Source organism: Paroedura picta, chromosome 16, assembly GCF_049243985.1.
Source record: "Paroedura picta isolate Pp20150507F chromosome 16, Ppicta_v3.0, whole genome shotgun sequence".
NCBI lineage: Eukaryota > Metazoa > Chordata > Lepidosauria > Squamata > Gekkonidae > Paroedura > Paroedura picta.
The window spans coordinates 6,267,353-6,281,912 of record NC_135384.1 but is presented as its reverse complement, the minus strand read 5'-3'; the positions used below and the strand labels follow the sequence as shown (position 1 = coordinate 6,281,912).

Genomic DNA, 14,560 nt, shown 5'->3' with positions numbered 1-14,560 from the left:
TTCATTCAAGGTATGAGCTTTGTGTGCACTTCAGATACAATGTCTATTTTTGTCCTAAGTAACTGTTTGGATACTTCCTGCCAATTTGGTGGCCATTTCCTTGCACTTGCTAGTGTCCTTAGAACATATTTGTGGGCCTTCATTCATTAATCGGTTGTTTGAAGTTTCTTTCTTCCACTATAGCAATTATCAAAGACAAATTGTAATCGAAGGCTCTGGTCAATTTACCTAGCTTACTGTCACCCAAGTGCCACTTGCATTTTGGTGGAGCATTCAATACCGTTATCACCACCTTTGAGAGTGGCACAAAACGCCTGGCTAGAATTGTAAACCTTTTACCCAAGCAAAAAAATCAGAATGCATTATATACAAAACCACCTTCTGTCAGCATCTGGTTGTGCACACTGGAACTCTAGATTATATTCACCATACTTGGGGGCCTTTATAGGATAATTTAAGGCTAGGGAGGGGCAGAGATTATTTTATAACCGAAACGATATGCATAGGGGGGAAAACCTGAAAAACATGTTATCTTCTGCTGAGCAGTACCAACGGAGGCTTGTGTAACAGAGGAGGAAAGCAGCAGGAATTGAGGTCAATACCCTAAGGGTGCTGCATTCCTATAATACGGTGCAATTAACTGGAATTTGCTTCCGTGGAAACATGCATAAGGTTGCGCTGCGTAGAGAACGTCAATAACGTTGCCTATACACGTTGAGAACAGCCTCCAAATTTGCAGATTTTAGGTCCTCGTGAATATAAGCAATACACGTCGTCCCGCGCACTTCTGTTAGCTAACAGAACGCATTGCAAAATACGCTGTGGCGTGCGTTACTGGTCAAGAGCGGAGCATGGGGGGGCGGAATCTATTAGGGGGGAAAGAAAAACACCACTACGGACAAATGGACTCTCGACGCGGCGGCCATTTTGTGAGAAAGGACCGTCTGACTCAATTGAAATCTAACGGGGAGGGGAAGATGACAACCGTTAGTCGCGCGCGGCCGCTTGCGCAGGGACCAATCAGCTTCCCTCTTCGAAAGGAGGAGAAAAAAAAAGAAGCCTGACGGTCCGAGCCTTCGCCCCTGCGCCCAATCAGCAGGCAGCACACGTGGGGTCCTTTGTACGTTCCCGCGAACGTCGGGGACGAGCGCCGCGGCCCCACCCAATCGCTACCTGCCGCCTTCCCTACAGCCCCCCTCCTCCCCCCCTGCCGGAGCAGCAGTGGCGCCTAGGGGCGCGCGCGCGCGCGCAGAAGGGGCCAATCAGCGTGCGCGCCGAGGCTTCCTCGCGCCGCTGCCTCCTCGCTCGCTCCCCCTCCCACCTCTTCCCCCCCGCCCGCGCGACGTTGCTGCTGCTCCCCACTCGCTCCCCCCTCCCTTCCCGACCCCCCCTCTGGAGGAGCTGAGCGGCCCCCCCTCCCCCGCTCGTTGCCGCCGCCATGGACCCGAGCAACTGGAGCAGCTTCATCTTCCAGGTAACCCCCCCTCCCCTTTCCTCCACCTTCCCCCCCTCCCTTCTCCGCCAAAAAAAAAAAAAAAAAAGACGGGGGGGGGGGAGAGAGAGAAAAGCGCGAGCGGGAAAGGACAAGAGGAGAGCGCCAGCGATCGCTCTCGGCTCCCCGCTCACACCCTCCCTGCCCCGCCCCTCCCCTCGGGAATCCCAGCGGGCGGGGGCCCTCGCGCGTGCGGGCCAAGCAGGGCGCACTCCGCACGCGCTCCCGCCCCCCCTCCGCCCCCCGCCTCGCGCTGCCCCAACGGTCACCTCCCTCCGCCCAGCGCTGCCTCGCGCTCCCCCTACCCCCTCGATCGCCGCGCTCGCTGCGCCCGGCCCCTCCCCGCGCCTCGCGCTTCTTCCTCTCCCCCCCCCCCAACGGTCACCTCCCTCTCGCGCTCGCTCTGCCCAGCCCCTCGCGCTTCTCCCCTTTCCCCAGCCCAGTCAGGCAATGCCCCCGCCGCCGGCTCCCGGCGCCCCGCACCCCCAGGCGCCCCGCCCGCCCGCCGCCCCGCGGCGCCCCCCGCCGCACGAAAGCCGCCCCCGGGGCTCCCCGCTCCCCCCGATCCGGGCGGGACCCCCTTCTCCGCTCTGGGGCTCGCCCACGCAGGCGCCCTCCCTGTTATGGCTTCTGTTTTAAAAGCCACCTGGTGATTTCCCTAGTCCTGGCCCCAAAGGGTAGCTACTCGGTGCTAGGCAGAGAGGTAATGGCTGCTGGGGGCCAACAGGTGTAGGCTGGGTTCCCCACCTGTTTGCCTGCCTGGGAAGGCAGGTGAAGGCCGCCCGTGCTACGGGGCCGGGATGGAGCAAGCCTTCCGGCTCCAAAATATATACGTTTTAGTATGTTGGTTGGCCGACGTTTTTGGGTGCAACCCAGTAGGAAGTACGTCGCTGTGGTTTTTGGCATGTTTGGCCAACCCCCCGTGGTTCACTCCCCTTACCTTGTATCCCTGACCTTCCCAAACTTCCCCTCCCCACTTCCAAGCCTCCAGTGCAAACAGCTTTACCTTTATACCTGTAACTCCTCCCATTTCCAGGTCTGGCCAAAGAATAACCTCCTTGTGCACCCTCTTTTTCACTAGGTATCTCTGTATGAGCCTCCAGTCTGTTTTACCCCTCCCACCCGTGGTTTCCTGTTCACGGAGTCTTGTCTAGGCCTTTCCAGATGAGAAATCTCTCCCATTCCTGCGCAGTTATCTCTTAAGAGTTTCTTCCATCCCTGTATATGTGCTTTATCAAGTCCTATGCTGCACTGCTTGGTCCTAGTGTTTTACCCTTGTGTGTAGACCTTTTCCCCAACCACTTGGCTTCCTCAGAACTCCTTTATTGCTCCTCCCTTAACCAAATCCTGTATACACCTGACAGAATGCCTGTTCATACCTTAAGTTGCTCTGAGGCCTTGGCCCACTCTGTTCTTCTCGTCCCAAACAGAAGTCAACCAAATGGTCTTTTCCCATGCCCCGACACGTAGACCATGCTGCTTGGTTCACACCCTGCTTTTATTTTATTTCTGCCTTCCTCTCCCATGCTGCTGTTCTTGCACAAACAATTATTCCTTCCTCTCTCATTTCCCCATTTCCCCTGCCCCCCCTCCAGCATCCAGCTGGTTCTCCAAGTTTGTATGTAGCCTGAAGACATTTGTTTGAAGGAGTTTGAGAAACTGATCTAAGCAATTTCTTTTGACATTCTGTCCTCCCCACCCCTTGTTAGTTTAACCCCTTGATGTTTGTTAGACCATATCCCAACTTACCAAGCAGTAGCATGGGTTCTTTTTTGTTTAGAGTTCTCTGATCTCCTTTCTTCTTTAGCAGAGTCATACACAGAACCCGCTGCAGGTCGGGACAGAAATCCAGTCCAGGTTTTTTGCTGCTCAGGGCTGCAGTCAGAGCCCTTTTCAGGTGAGGTCTGTCTGTTCAATAAGTGAGGAAGAGTAATGCAAGCTTTTGGAAACATTGAACTATTACGGGAGTGCTATATTTCTGTATATAGATTACCAAATCTGTATTCTGCTTTTTGTTTGGAAAAAAACCCAAAGCAGCCAACAATAAATTAACTACAATCATCAGTAAAATCAAACAATAAAACACCAGAACTCAAACAGCAATTAAAACTTGAGGCAACATCCAGGTACTGTTCAGAGGAATTGTGGATTGTATGTTTTTTCATAATATGTTGAAATGCCTATAGGAATGGTGCCAGTCGTACATATTGAGGAAAGGAGTTCTGTAGGTACTAAGGGCACCTTCCAATGAGTCTAAGGGCACCTTCCAATGAGTCTAAGGGCACCTTCCAATGAGTCTTCAGTCCAATTTCAAAAAGGGCAGGTTTTATGTATTTAATTATATTATTATACTACCCTCCCAGCATGCCAACTCAGGGGGGTTCACAACATAATACATAAAATACGTAAAATACAACAATTAAAATGAGGGAAAATTTAAACAATACAGGCAATTAAAATGTTAGCAATGACAACCCATTCTGAGCAGCTGAAGATGTTCTCCCCAAAGCCTGGCTACAAGTTAGGGTTTCTTGCAATGAGTACCTATATCAAGACCCCAGTAGCCAGTTTCAGAACTAGGGCAGGTAAATAACACGTGAAGACAATCCTTTTAAGTATTTTGGACCCAGGCCATTTAAGGTTTAAAGGTCAAATTGATACTTGAAATTGAGTCCAGGAAGAAACCAGAAATTAGTGCCTGGGTAATTTTTTACCCATCTTCCTAACAATTCTTTGCAGACAGCTCACTTTTTCAGAGGTGGAATGGATGCAGAGTGTGCATGATCTGTCCAAGATCACTCAGTAAAGTTCACAGCAGGTTTTGAATAAGTATAATGCTATTTTGCAAAAAAACTTTCCCCTTTAATTCTTAGTTGCCAAGCGAATGAAATCACTCCTGCACAGTTTTCTAAGTTTAAGATTTTTAAAATAGCTTATTTTTCTAAATTCAGAACAGATTGGTATGCAGATTATTGGTCTCATTCATTCTTATTAATTTTATTTTTACTAGTTTCATATCCCTTGGGCTTGGGAAAGTAAAAAAGAAAGCCATAAAAATGTTTATTTTCCATTAAAAACTTTCTAGTGATTAAACCTATGCACCTTTACTCAGACATAAGCCATTACATTTAAGAGGCTTACTTCCTGGGAAGTACTCTGACTAAAAAATATGTTACCCAAGAGATACAGTCAAATGTATTTTGCAGGGTTCTAATATTAAAATGTTTTTAATCAATCCAATCCAGTTAGTTTGGAGTAATTTAACAGCTCTGGAGCAGAGTATTGGATTGGGTAATACGTAGGGCCATTCAGCCAGTAGGCTTCTAATCTCTATAATTACTTTGTTCATGACATTTATATCCCACATTTTACAAGACCTATAACCACTGAATGCCAGTGCAAAGAGGAAACATCAAGAGAAGGCCTCAAGCTCGGTTGCTGGCCCTTTGGAAGAGCTGGTTGGCCACTTTATGAGACAGGCTGCTGGACTAGATAGACCACTGGTCTGATCCAGCAGAGCTCTTCTGCTTTTTGGGGGGGGATTCGGAGATGGCCTATTTTGCTTTGCTGTATATCCTATTTCAGTTTATGCTCTGGAAGATGAGCCATTTCATTCCCTCCTCTGCTGCACAGCCTAAGACAAAAAGCTTTCTTACTCCGTGGTTAAGCCTGCTAGGTTTGCTTATTGCAGCCATGGCTATGGGGTCTGCCCTTTGATCCTGCCTCGTATAATAGTAAAAATCCACTGGAGGCTTGGCTATAGTGAAGCTGCTTCTAACAACAAAATTAGAAAATGGCACACATGGACACAATCTGATAACCTTGCGTTAAGAACCCAAGTTTGATTGGAAGTAACTCTAGTATATGACGTGCAGCATAGTGATTAATCCAGCCTTCCTTAATTGTATTTCTAGGATGATTTTAGACTGTTTTAGTAAATGGCAGTTCCACTTGAAATGGGAATCAGCTAACCGAGCACAGTTCCCTCTTCAGATTTATATGTACACTGCAGCAGTTTGGGGTTGGATGTTCATCACTGTCTTAATCAGTTACGCCATCTTTTTTCTTTCAGACTGCCACCACAGCAGCCCCTCCCCAACAGTCTGCTACCCCTGCTGAGTCCCTCCAAGTGGACCTCCTGCCTGTTTTGGCTGCTGCCCAGGAAACAGCAGCTGCTGCAGCTGTAGTTGCTGCTGCCACAGGTTCTGCACCCGCTGCCTCCACAGTAGACACTGCTGCCCTGAAACAGCAGCAGCCTTCAGCCTCTGAAGGTGGTGGGGGCCAGGTAGCACAGACCACTCAGACCACCCAAGCCCCAACTCCCCAGGCAGCTCCTGCCACACCACAGGCAGGTGAGGCTCAGAAGAAACCGAAGAGCAAAGGCCCCTACATCTGCTCCCTGTGTGCTAAAGAGTTCAAAAATGGCTACAACCTGCGGCGCCATGAAGCTATTCACACGGGGGCCAAAGCTTCCCGCGCTGGACCTACGACCATGAAGATGCCCACTATGGTTCCCCTCAGCTTGCTTAGCGTGTCAGCCATCGGTGGGACAACCCCAGCAACACCTGCCCCCGCTGAGGGGGCAGGGAACACAACAGGGTCAGGCGCAGGGCTGGTGACCACTACAGCCTCAGGCAAACGCATCCGGAAGAACCATGCGTGCGAGATGTGTGGGAAAGCCTTCCGGGACGTCTATCACCTCAATCGGCATAAGCTGTCACACTCAGATGAGAAGCCCTATCAGTGTCCTGTCTGCCAGCAGCGGTTCAAGCGGAAGGACCGCATGAGCTATCACGTCCGTTCACATGATGGTGCTGTGCACAAGCCGTACATCTGCAGCCACTGTGGGAAGAGTTTCTCACGGTATGAAAGAGTCAAGGGTCCCGGGATGAGACAGTTTAAAAGGGGATTATTTCAGGGTTTTATCCAAGTTTGGAGGCTGACTTTTAGTGAAGTATATGCCTGATAAAAGATAAAACATGTGCAGACCACATACTGAGCAGGTTGGGCTTTTGGGACACAAAAACAAAGAGGAATGGCTAGATTTCTCAACCAAGCATAGGGAATCTGTACAACAAGTAAGGGTTGCTGCCTTCTCAGCTTCTCTGTTACTCTTAACTGCTTTGTCTGTAAATGCAGCATAAGAAATCTAACTTCTGCTTCCATTATTACCAGCAGCTGCCTCTTGAGATCTTCTGCACATGTTCCAACTTAGTGTGGGATACAGATATGTGGTTACTGACTAATTTCAATTTGCCACTGCATAAACCTAGCAGAACTTCCCTATTGTACCACAATTATAAGACAGTTGGGGGGGATGGTTTTTCTTAGCAATTGCACTTGTTACTGAAGGTTTCCTCCTGGGATAAAGGCACCTTGGGTGACCTGAGGGGAAAAAAGTGGGATCTCAGAAGCAGAAGAGGGTAGCAGAAAGTTCATGGGAAAGGGCTAAGACTAGACAGATATGCCTTTAGTTTCATTGTATATTCCATATGCTAATATTAACTGTCTCAGCACCAGGAATATCACAGGGCAAGTCCTTCATGAATTATGTCACTTCAGACACAAAGTGCATAGTTGAATATCACTCCTGGTGTAAGCAGAACTACCATGTCAGCAATAAAGCTTGAAGCCTTCCTGACAGGGTAAATTACCTAAAACAGGGAAGACTGGGAGGGGGGGATTCTTTGAACATGCCATTCCCCACAGTCCAGGAATGACCGGACAACGTAATTTCCTGTATTTGGAACAAGCAATAAAAAATGAGATCAATTTGTGTATATGGGGGAAACCCACACTGAAAAATTAAACCTTCATAGGCTTATTTTGGGATGGCATTCTGACACAGTCCTGGCACCCAGCCTAGAATTGTGGGTCTACTGAGATTGGAGTTTCAGTTATTCTGAAAATATTTTGCATTCTAAGATGTTAAAATACAAATGCAAAACTGAAGAAAGGTGAGAACCACAAAAGAATATATCAAGAATCTTGAACATCTTCCACATAGGTAATAAACAGCTGAAACCCCATAACTTAGAACATCGATCCCAAGAGAAGACAGTTGTAAGAGGCTGAGACAGCTGAATAAAGTAAATGTTTGAAGCTGTTGTTTGCCTGAAAACAACTGCAAAAATCTCGGAATGTGTACTTCTCACCAGGAATACCATAATCTTAAAATTATTATGAAGTTGGTAAACATGCATATTATTTTGCATAACACTTTTTAAGAGTTCAAATAATTTGCGATGGTTTGGTAAATTCTGGAATAACCAAACCTTAGAGATCAGAAAGGATTGTTATATTTCTACCATAATCGGCAGCAAGCATCCTGTCTTTCTGTTTCCCAAGTTCCTTATTTATCTGACTGCTCCCATATTTCCAACACCTCCACAGTATAAATGAGTCTAAAATTGTTTTAAAAACACTAGATAAGAAATTCAGCAACACTTAGTCTTAAGAGACATCAAATGAACCCATAACTGAAAGCGAACAATAACTGATGACATAATAAGTTTGAATAATTTCCCATAGTTCTATTTACAAGAAATGGGTTTTTCAAGAACAGGGCATTTGTAAGGAGGAACACACAGGGCACATTGCCAACGGAAAGGCAGAGGTGGAGGAAATCATGATTAGATAGCTAGTGGGGCAGAGAATGCAGGAGTGAGCAGCCCAGACAGCTAAAATAACCACAACCTGACCAAAGAGGCCTATAAAGACCAGGATTTTTTCCTTTGGGTTTCTGAGCCTTTAGCAGAAGCTGTTTTCATGTTTACAGTTCTCTAAACTTGTCTTTTGTAAAAATCTTTTTAAAACTACCAGTTTGGCTGGCTGCACTAGACCCAGGTTCTGCATGAACATGCATCATACGAAATAGCTGGGATACTGACTATAGCTTCATGCTTTTGAAAGTACTTGAATATATGGATGGAGAAGTCAAGTAAATTGATTAGTCAACCGTAGCCCCATGATTTTTGGGTTTTTCAGTGAGCCCTTAGAGAATGCAGCAATGCACTCTGACCAGCAGCTTTTCACACAAATGAGAGAAGATGAGCAGATTTTGTCTCTACAAAATTACTGAATAATTGTAGGTTTGAAAGGCAGTAGAGGCTTTAATTATGTTTACAGGCCTTTGATCTGCAACAGTGAAGGAGCCAAAGAGTTGGCTTTTTAAGTAAGACACTTTAAAAGGCAATTTGAGGATTTGTTAGAAAAAATTCTTTAAAATCTAAAAAATGTGGATATTGGTGTCACAGCATAAATATGAGCTATGGTAGTGAAGAAATAGCTGCAGAAGACTGTATCCAACAATGGGGTCTTTTTTGCACTCATGTTAAAACTTCACAGAAACTGCTTATGAAGAAAATTTTTAACACATTCCAATCAGTAGGACAAATGGTGAACCAGCCAGCTTTTTAACTTAGTTTTGCCACCTTTCCTCCTTTCTACAGCCTCTCTCCTACATGGCTTTTGAGCATGCAAATCCCTTTTGCATAGCCCTTTTGAGGCATTCAGGGACCTCTCCTTCCCCCTCCCCCCCCCCAATCCACAAAAAAGCTGGTTGGATTCAACTGACATTTAGAAAGTGGCCATAGGTAAACTATTTAAAAAAAACACTTTGAAACCCTAAGGAAATGCAGGATGTAAATTTCAAAATCAAGACTTTTTAACTGCATTTTTAAACTCACGAATACTGGGTAATGCTAGCTCTTAGGCCTCCTTTTTCAGCTTTAGCTGGCCATACAGATATGATTTTAGAGTATTACCTTCCATTTTCCTTTAAAAAAATTTAAATCATTTTGTAGTACTCGTGTGCATCTCAACTATGACTAATTAATCAACCTTGAGTGCTGGAATACCCCCATAGCCATCTTGCAAGCACTTAAAGGAGTCTCCTTAAGCATCTAATCTACTCCACCTAAATTTGTGTCTGCGTACCTGCAAGCATCATGTGCATGTTCTGAAATAAGTAATAGAATAAGGAGCCTTGCTGTTGTTAGTATATAATGGCTGTGTCTGAATGATAAACTCAAAAAGTGCTGTGGTCACTAGTGTAGACACGGGGAAGGCTGAACATTTTCTGTACCTGCAGCTGTTAAAGGCACTGGAGCTCTGCCAGTAAAATGGTAAATGTGTATGTAAGTGATTGAAAGTGGCAATCTTAGTTCTAAGACGCCATAAAGCTTGCAGCAGAGTGTTTCATATATTGTTCTCTGAGCACAAACATTCAGATTGACTTGTAGTAGAATGTTTATACAGATGGCATTAAGATTTATATGCCACTAAATTAGTCTGAGATTGAAAGGTTGGTGAAGGGTGGGTTAGAGGTAGGGTTTTGTACTGGCAAACAAACAGCCAAAATCAGAGAACTGACTTGCATTTCTCCTTCCCTCCCACAGGCCAGACCATTTGAATAGCCATGTGCGACAGGTCCACTCAACAGAGAGGCCCTTCAAATGTGAGGTACTGCTGTATGGACATGCCCACAATTCTGTCACTGTCTTTATTCTATAAGAATATTGTGATTACTCAAGAACTCATTTCCATGATAAAGTAGGGGAGGGGTACAGGTGGTGGAGGATTTTAATTTCAAGTGGGAGCAAAGTTCAGTTATGCTGAATGAGAGGGAAACCTTGGCCATGGGCTGGTCTCATGGCCCCTAGTTGCCTGGGAAAGCTGGTTGCTGGGGATGCCGTTCTTTCCTCCATGATCATCGCTGTTCTTTTGCCTCTGTTTCAACAGAGATGCGAAGCAGCCTTTGCCACCAAGGATCGGCTCCGTGCTCACACGGTCCGTCACGAGGAGAAGGTGCCGTGTCATGTGTGTGGAAAGATGCTGAGCTCTGCCTACATCACGGACCACATGAAAGTACACAGCCAAGGGCCGAATCATGTCTGTGAACTGTGCAACAAAGGTAAGGGGGCAGGCCAGTGTAGGGAAGGGCATCTGAGGGGAAAATATGTCACCTACCTTTGAAGAGCTCTAGCAGTCAAAATTGGTATCTTCAGGTAGTAGAACAAAAACGTTTCTTCCTTTATTATTCCCTCTGAGAACAAAAGTCAGGGTTGCTAATCCATCCCAGTAAATAGTCTGCTTTCTTCCCAAATATCTTCATCCCCGATTGGACCAGACATTCCTAATAATTCCTAATTTCCTCATTACTTTTCCTAAGTTTAGCAAGAGATTTATACAACTTATGACTGATGCACAGCCTAGCAGCCATGTACAGTGACCCACCAGAGCCCGTTTTCATTTCTTTTCCTGCCTACCTGGGGCTCTAGTAATACGGAGGGGGCAGGGGTTCCTATTCTGTAGCAGGTCACTATGTGGCCAGAGAGCTGCGTTCAGCTGGTAGGTCATGAGTTGCGCAGCCTTCCTTTAGAAGAAACAAGCTGGATCTGAAAGAATTATAAAATCCTTTTAAAACTAAACTTGGCTCTCTTGTCAGCATTAAACAAAAGATTGCAGGTGAAGCCATCTATTGAATTGGCCAGGAAAAAAATGTCCTGATGACAAGCAACAGCATTCTTTTCCTCTTACAAAGCAGTTGCTCAGTCTGTCCATTTTCTCAACACACAACAATAAAACAAATCGCCAGGCTGTTTCAGTAGCTCATAATGCCCCCCACTGTGACTTGTCCAAGCATCTCATTAATTCCATCTTGTCAGAAGCTTAAATGGCTTAAACGTTCTATAAATGAAAGAGAGGCTGTCAAGTGTCAGCGGTGCCTCTTTCGGCTTTATTTATTTGATGTGCTTGTTGCCCGTTTGGACATAAGATGTAATATACACGAGAACGCTAATCAAAACTGGCTGGACAGTGTGCAGATTAGCTGGGAAAAGTCCCAAGTAACAGGTCCTCATGAACCTTTTGATTTTTCACTGTGCTTGCCTTCTGTAGGAATTTTGGGATTATTTCTCTAGATATGTGTGTGTAATCCATTTACTCATTAAAAATTAAACTATTAACCCAAATAGATATCTGGATTCTCTTGAATCAAAAGGAAGCAGTCTGCTGCTAATCACTTTCTGAAATCCCATTATGGTTTGGAAGTAGCTTGTAATGAATGACGCGAAGATGAGAAGTTACATTAGTAGATCTGGTATGAGTAGGGGGTGGGGAAGCAGTTGATATCTTTTCCTCTAGATGTTTCTCATGTAGGATTGAAGTTCTGATGTTTCGTGTTAAAGAGACATAAGTTCCTGCCACAGATTTTCACAGTGCCCAGATGCAGCTGCCCCCCAGGGCGTGGCTAGCTGTTCATACAGGGATAGGTTGCCTGGTGCCATGACACAGCCATCCCTGGGATGAAGAAGTTACCCTTAGTCAGGGAGGCCTGTCGCCCTGGATCCACGCTAGGTGCTGAGACGCAGCCGCCTCTAGGGTGAGGCACAACCAACCGTTACAGGACACTGGGGTACGCTTTCGGTAGGCCGGACACTGACCTGGCTGGTTTTTGTCCTTCTCCCCCTCCCGTAGGGTTCACCACAGCGGCCTACCTCAGGGTCCACGCGGTCAAGGACCACGGACTGGCCGCCCCGCGGCTGGAGCGTTTCCTTTGCAAGCTGTGTGGCGTGCACTGCAAGACCCCGGCTCAGCTCAACGGGCACCTGCAGACGCACGCAGGAGAAGGGGCCGCGGCCACTGAGGGCCAACCGCTGCGGTGAAACGCTGGCCGGGCCACCAGGCAAGAGCCGCTTCCTTCTGTCCTGGGGGATGGGGAGGGGAGGCCCATCTGTCCCATAGGGTGTCCTTTCATTCTAGGTGGGAGAAGGGAGAACCCCAGCTCCCCTGGGGCGGCTGCATCCTAAATTAACGTCCCCCTGCTAGTGTTTGAGTGCCTGTCTGCTGCAGTTCTCTGCCAGTTTTCAAGTATATGCTGAATAATTAGGAAATCTTTTGCAGCTTCCTCCTGTAAGGTTGGCACCTAAAATCCGGTGCTGAACTTGGCATCCTGAGGATGTACGTTTTCTCTAAACAGATTGAAAGGCACACGAAATCTTGTGGAAATTTGGTTTATCTGGAAATTGGATTTGAGGGGATCCTGTTATTTCTCAGTATGTAAGAAACGTCAAGAAATACTGGAGCTGCCAGAATTACCTTGGGGTTAGTTCTAGCTCCTTTTGGCTCTTGCAAAATTTGCCTTGCACCAAACCACATGTCTTACTCAGCTCCTTGAGAAGGCTGGTGATGATCAGAGGGTACCAGCCAGTGGATGCATTAGCATGAGATGGCTATCGGGTGTGATGGCAGATTTTCCAGTCCCACTCACGGCTGTAGATGTACTCCATACCCTGGGCTATATTATGCGGCACTCTGCTGGAGAGCTACAGTAAATGGAGTCCCCTGGGGGAACTAACCTGCTCCCTTAACCTCCTGTCATGGACTGGAACAGCAATTACTGCCCACTTTCAAAATGTTATGGCATTGTAGTACTTAAGTCTTGCTCCTGTGTTGTCCTCAGTAGAGGGCCTCAAACATGTCAAGTGAGTTCAACCCAGTTGACTCTCATATGGACCTCGTAGGCTGCCGGGTATTGTCTGTCATTTCCGGAAAGGCGTTCCCCTGTCAGCCGTAGGAAAACAAAAGTACTTTTTTATGTCGGGAATCTGTTGTCGCCTCTCCAGAATTCTGCTTGTGGTCAAGGAAGGGGCAGCTGCATCTGTTCTTCTAGCTTAGCACTCCTGTTTAAAACAAGAGGGTGACAGGAAGGAATCCAGGTTAAGGAGTATAGCGGGCCCTGAGAAGGACCAGTCCTTTGACCTGCATCTTTCTTCCCCTACAGGTACGGGTGAGGTCTGCCCCCTCGCGGCAGCCGTCTCGGCCCCACCTCCTGCTGCCGTCACGGTGCTGCCCATGGAGGGAGCCTCGGTTGTGAGCCAAGCCCTCCCCACGCAGCCCTGGTGATGTGAGGGAGTGGGGAGGCAGGAGCTGAACCTCCCAGTCCCATCCCTCTCCCTCACTGGCAGCTGGAGCCTCCAAGCCCAGATGGATATGCAGTGGCCACATTTGGGTGTCTAATTTAATCGTGGTTTCATTCGTTCTCTCCCCTGCCTGTGCACACAGAATAATGGGGCTGGGAAAGCACCTGTCCAACAGCCTCTCTTGTCCAGAGGGCGCCTTGTTCTGAGGGTCAGGGAAGGGCTTTGTGCGCCTTCAGAGAGCAGCCTGATTTTACTGACTCCCCTGCTCTAGCAGCACCCTTAACCTTTAGCACCCACTAAAGCCCCTAAAATCCATTCACCCTCCCCTGTCCTTGGCCTAAATGCTACTGTCTTCGTCACCATCGGTCTCTTGCCCATTCCAGCAGCGCCCCCCGTCCCCTCCCCGTCAGCCCCCAAATGAACTCCGCAAGAATGAGCGAGAGAGAAAGTGGAGGGCTCAGTGCTGGGGTCGCCATGGGGCACCATTGCAGTGGGAGAGGAGCTGAGAGTTGGTTTAACGGGGTGTTGGTGGAGGGGTTGACAGAGCTTGGGAAGCCCACAGAGCGGTTAGATGTGGGGTGGGAATCAGGCCTGAGTGGCTTGCTGGATCCCTGGAGCTCACATCTGGGGTGACAGGAGGGCTGGGGTGGGATGGGACAGAGGAGGACTTCCATGCACGGTGCTCTCGATCCCCCCTGCTGAGGAGCTGCTCTGGCCTTCTCTCCCCGCCCAGCACCTCATTCTTCTGTGGTGTCTGTTTTAATGCTCCGTTCCCTCGGCTTATCTTGTGATTCGTGTTCCAAGTGTGTCAGCCCTCCGCACCGAGCGTTGATAACCCCCCCCCCCAAATGACCTTCCTTGTTGCATGCAGCCCCCCAGTTTGGGGTTAGAGTCTCTCGCTTTTTTTGTATGATATATATAAACGAATCCCCTGACATTTAAAATGAACTTCTTTTGTGTTTCTTTATTTTTGTTCTGTTTTTGTTAACACAAAATGTAATGAAGCCGCGTCCATCTGTCCTCTCTCTCCCTGCTCCCTTCCTCCACCCCACTCCCCTATTTCCTTTCCCTCTTCTGTGCACCCTTCTTTCTGGATCTGTGTCTCCACAACAAAGATTTTAGTAAAAAGACTGAAGGAAAAATA

At 47.4% G+C, this 14,560-nt stretch overlaps 2 protein-coding genes across 5 annotated transcripts in view; one reads left to right on the top strand and one right to left on the bottom strand.

Moving 5' to 3' along the window:
- MVP (major vault protein) overlaps positions 1–2,991 on the bottom strand; it is a 20,744-nt gene extending 17,753 nt beyond the window's left edge. Inside the window, exon 1 of the mRNA XM_077314542.1 lies at positions 2,872–2,991. The gene's annotated coding sequence lies outside the window, so the exon portion shown is untranslated. The remainder of the gene's footprint in view (positions 1–2,871) is intronic.
- Positions 1,144–14,560, top strand: MAZ (MYC associated zinc finger protein). 4 transcript variants are annotated; one of them, XM_077314630.1, is made up of 7 exons: positions 1,144–1,474; positions 3,300–3,389; positions 5,565–6,355; positions 9,892–9,955; positions 10,235–10,406; positions 11,972–12,179; positions 13,278–14,560. In XM_077314630.1, the coding sequence occupies exons 1-6, from the start codon at positions 1,439–1,441 to the stop codon at positions 12,157–12,159; spliced, it is 1,341 nt and encodes a 446-aa protein (XP_077170745.1). In that variant the 5' UTR covers positions 1,144–1,438; the 3' UTR covers positions 12,160–12,179; positions 13,278–14,560. The 4 variants fall into 4 exon arrangements, with proteins under 4 accessions (XP_077170745.1, XP_077170746.1, XP_077170747.1 ...); XM_077314631.1 differs by having other exon boundaries at positions 1,147–1,474; positions 3,303–3,389; XM_077314632.1 differs by lacking the exon at positions 11,972–12,179 and having other exon boundaries at positions 1,155–1,474.

What these genes read in the sequence shown, in the direction of transcription:
- MAZ (XM_077314630.1), top strand. Translation starts at nt 1,439, where the DNA reads ATGGACCCGAGCAACTGGAGCAGCTTCATCTTCCAG. An exon ending in GCAGTCAGAGCCCTTTTCAG is followed by an intron (nt 3,390 to 5,564) that starts GTGAGGTCTGTC and finishes TTTTTCTTTCAG; the next exon opens with ACTGCCACCACAGCAGCCCC. An exon ending in AGAGGCCCTTCAAATGTGAG is followed by an intron (nt 9,956 to 10,234) that starts GTACTGCTGTAT and finishes CTGTTTCAACAG; the next exon opens with AGATGCGAAGCAGCCTTTGC.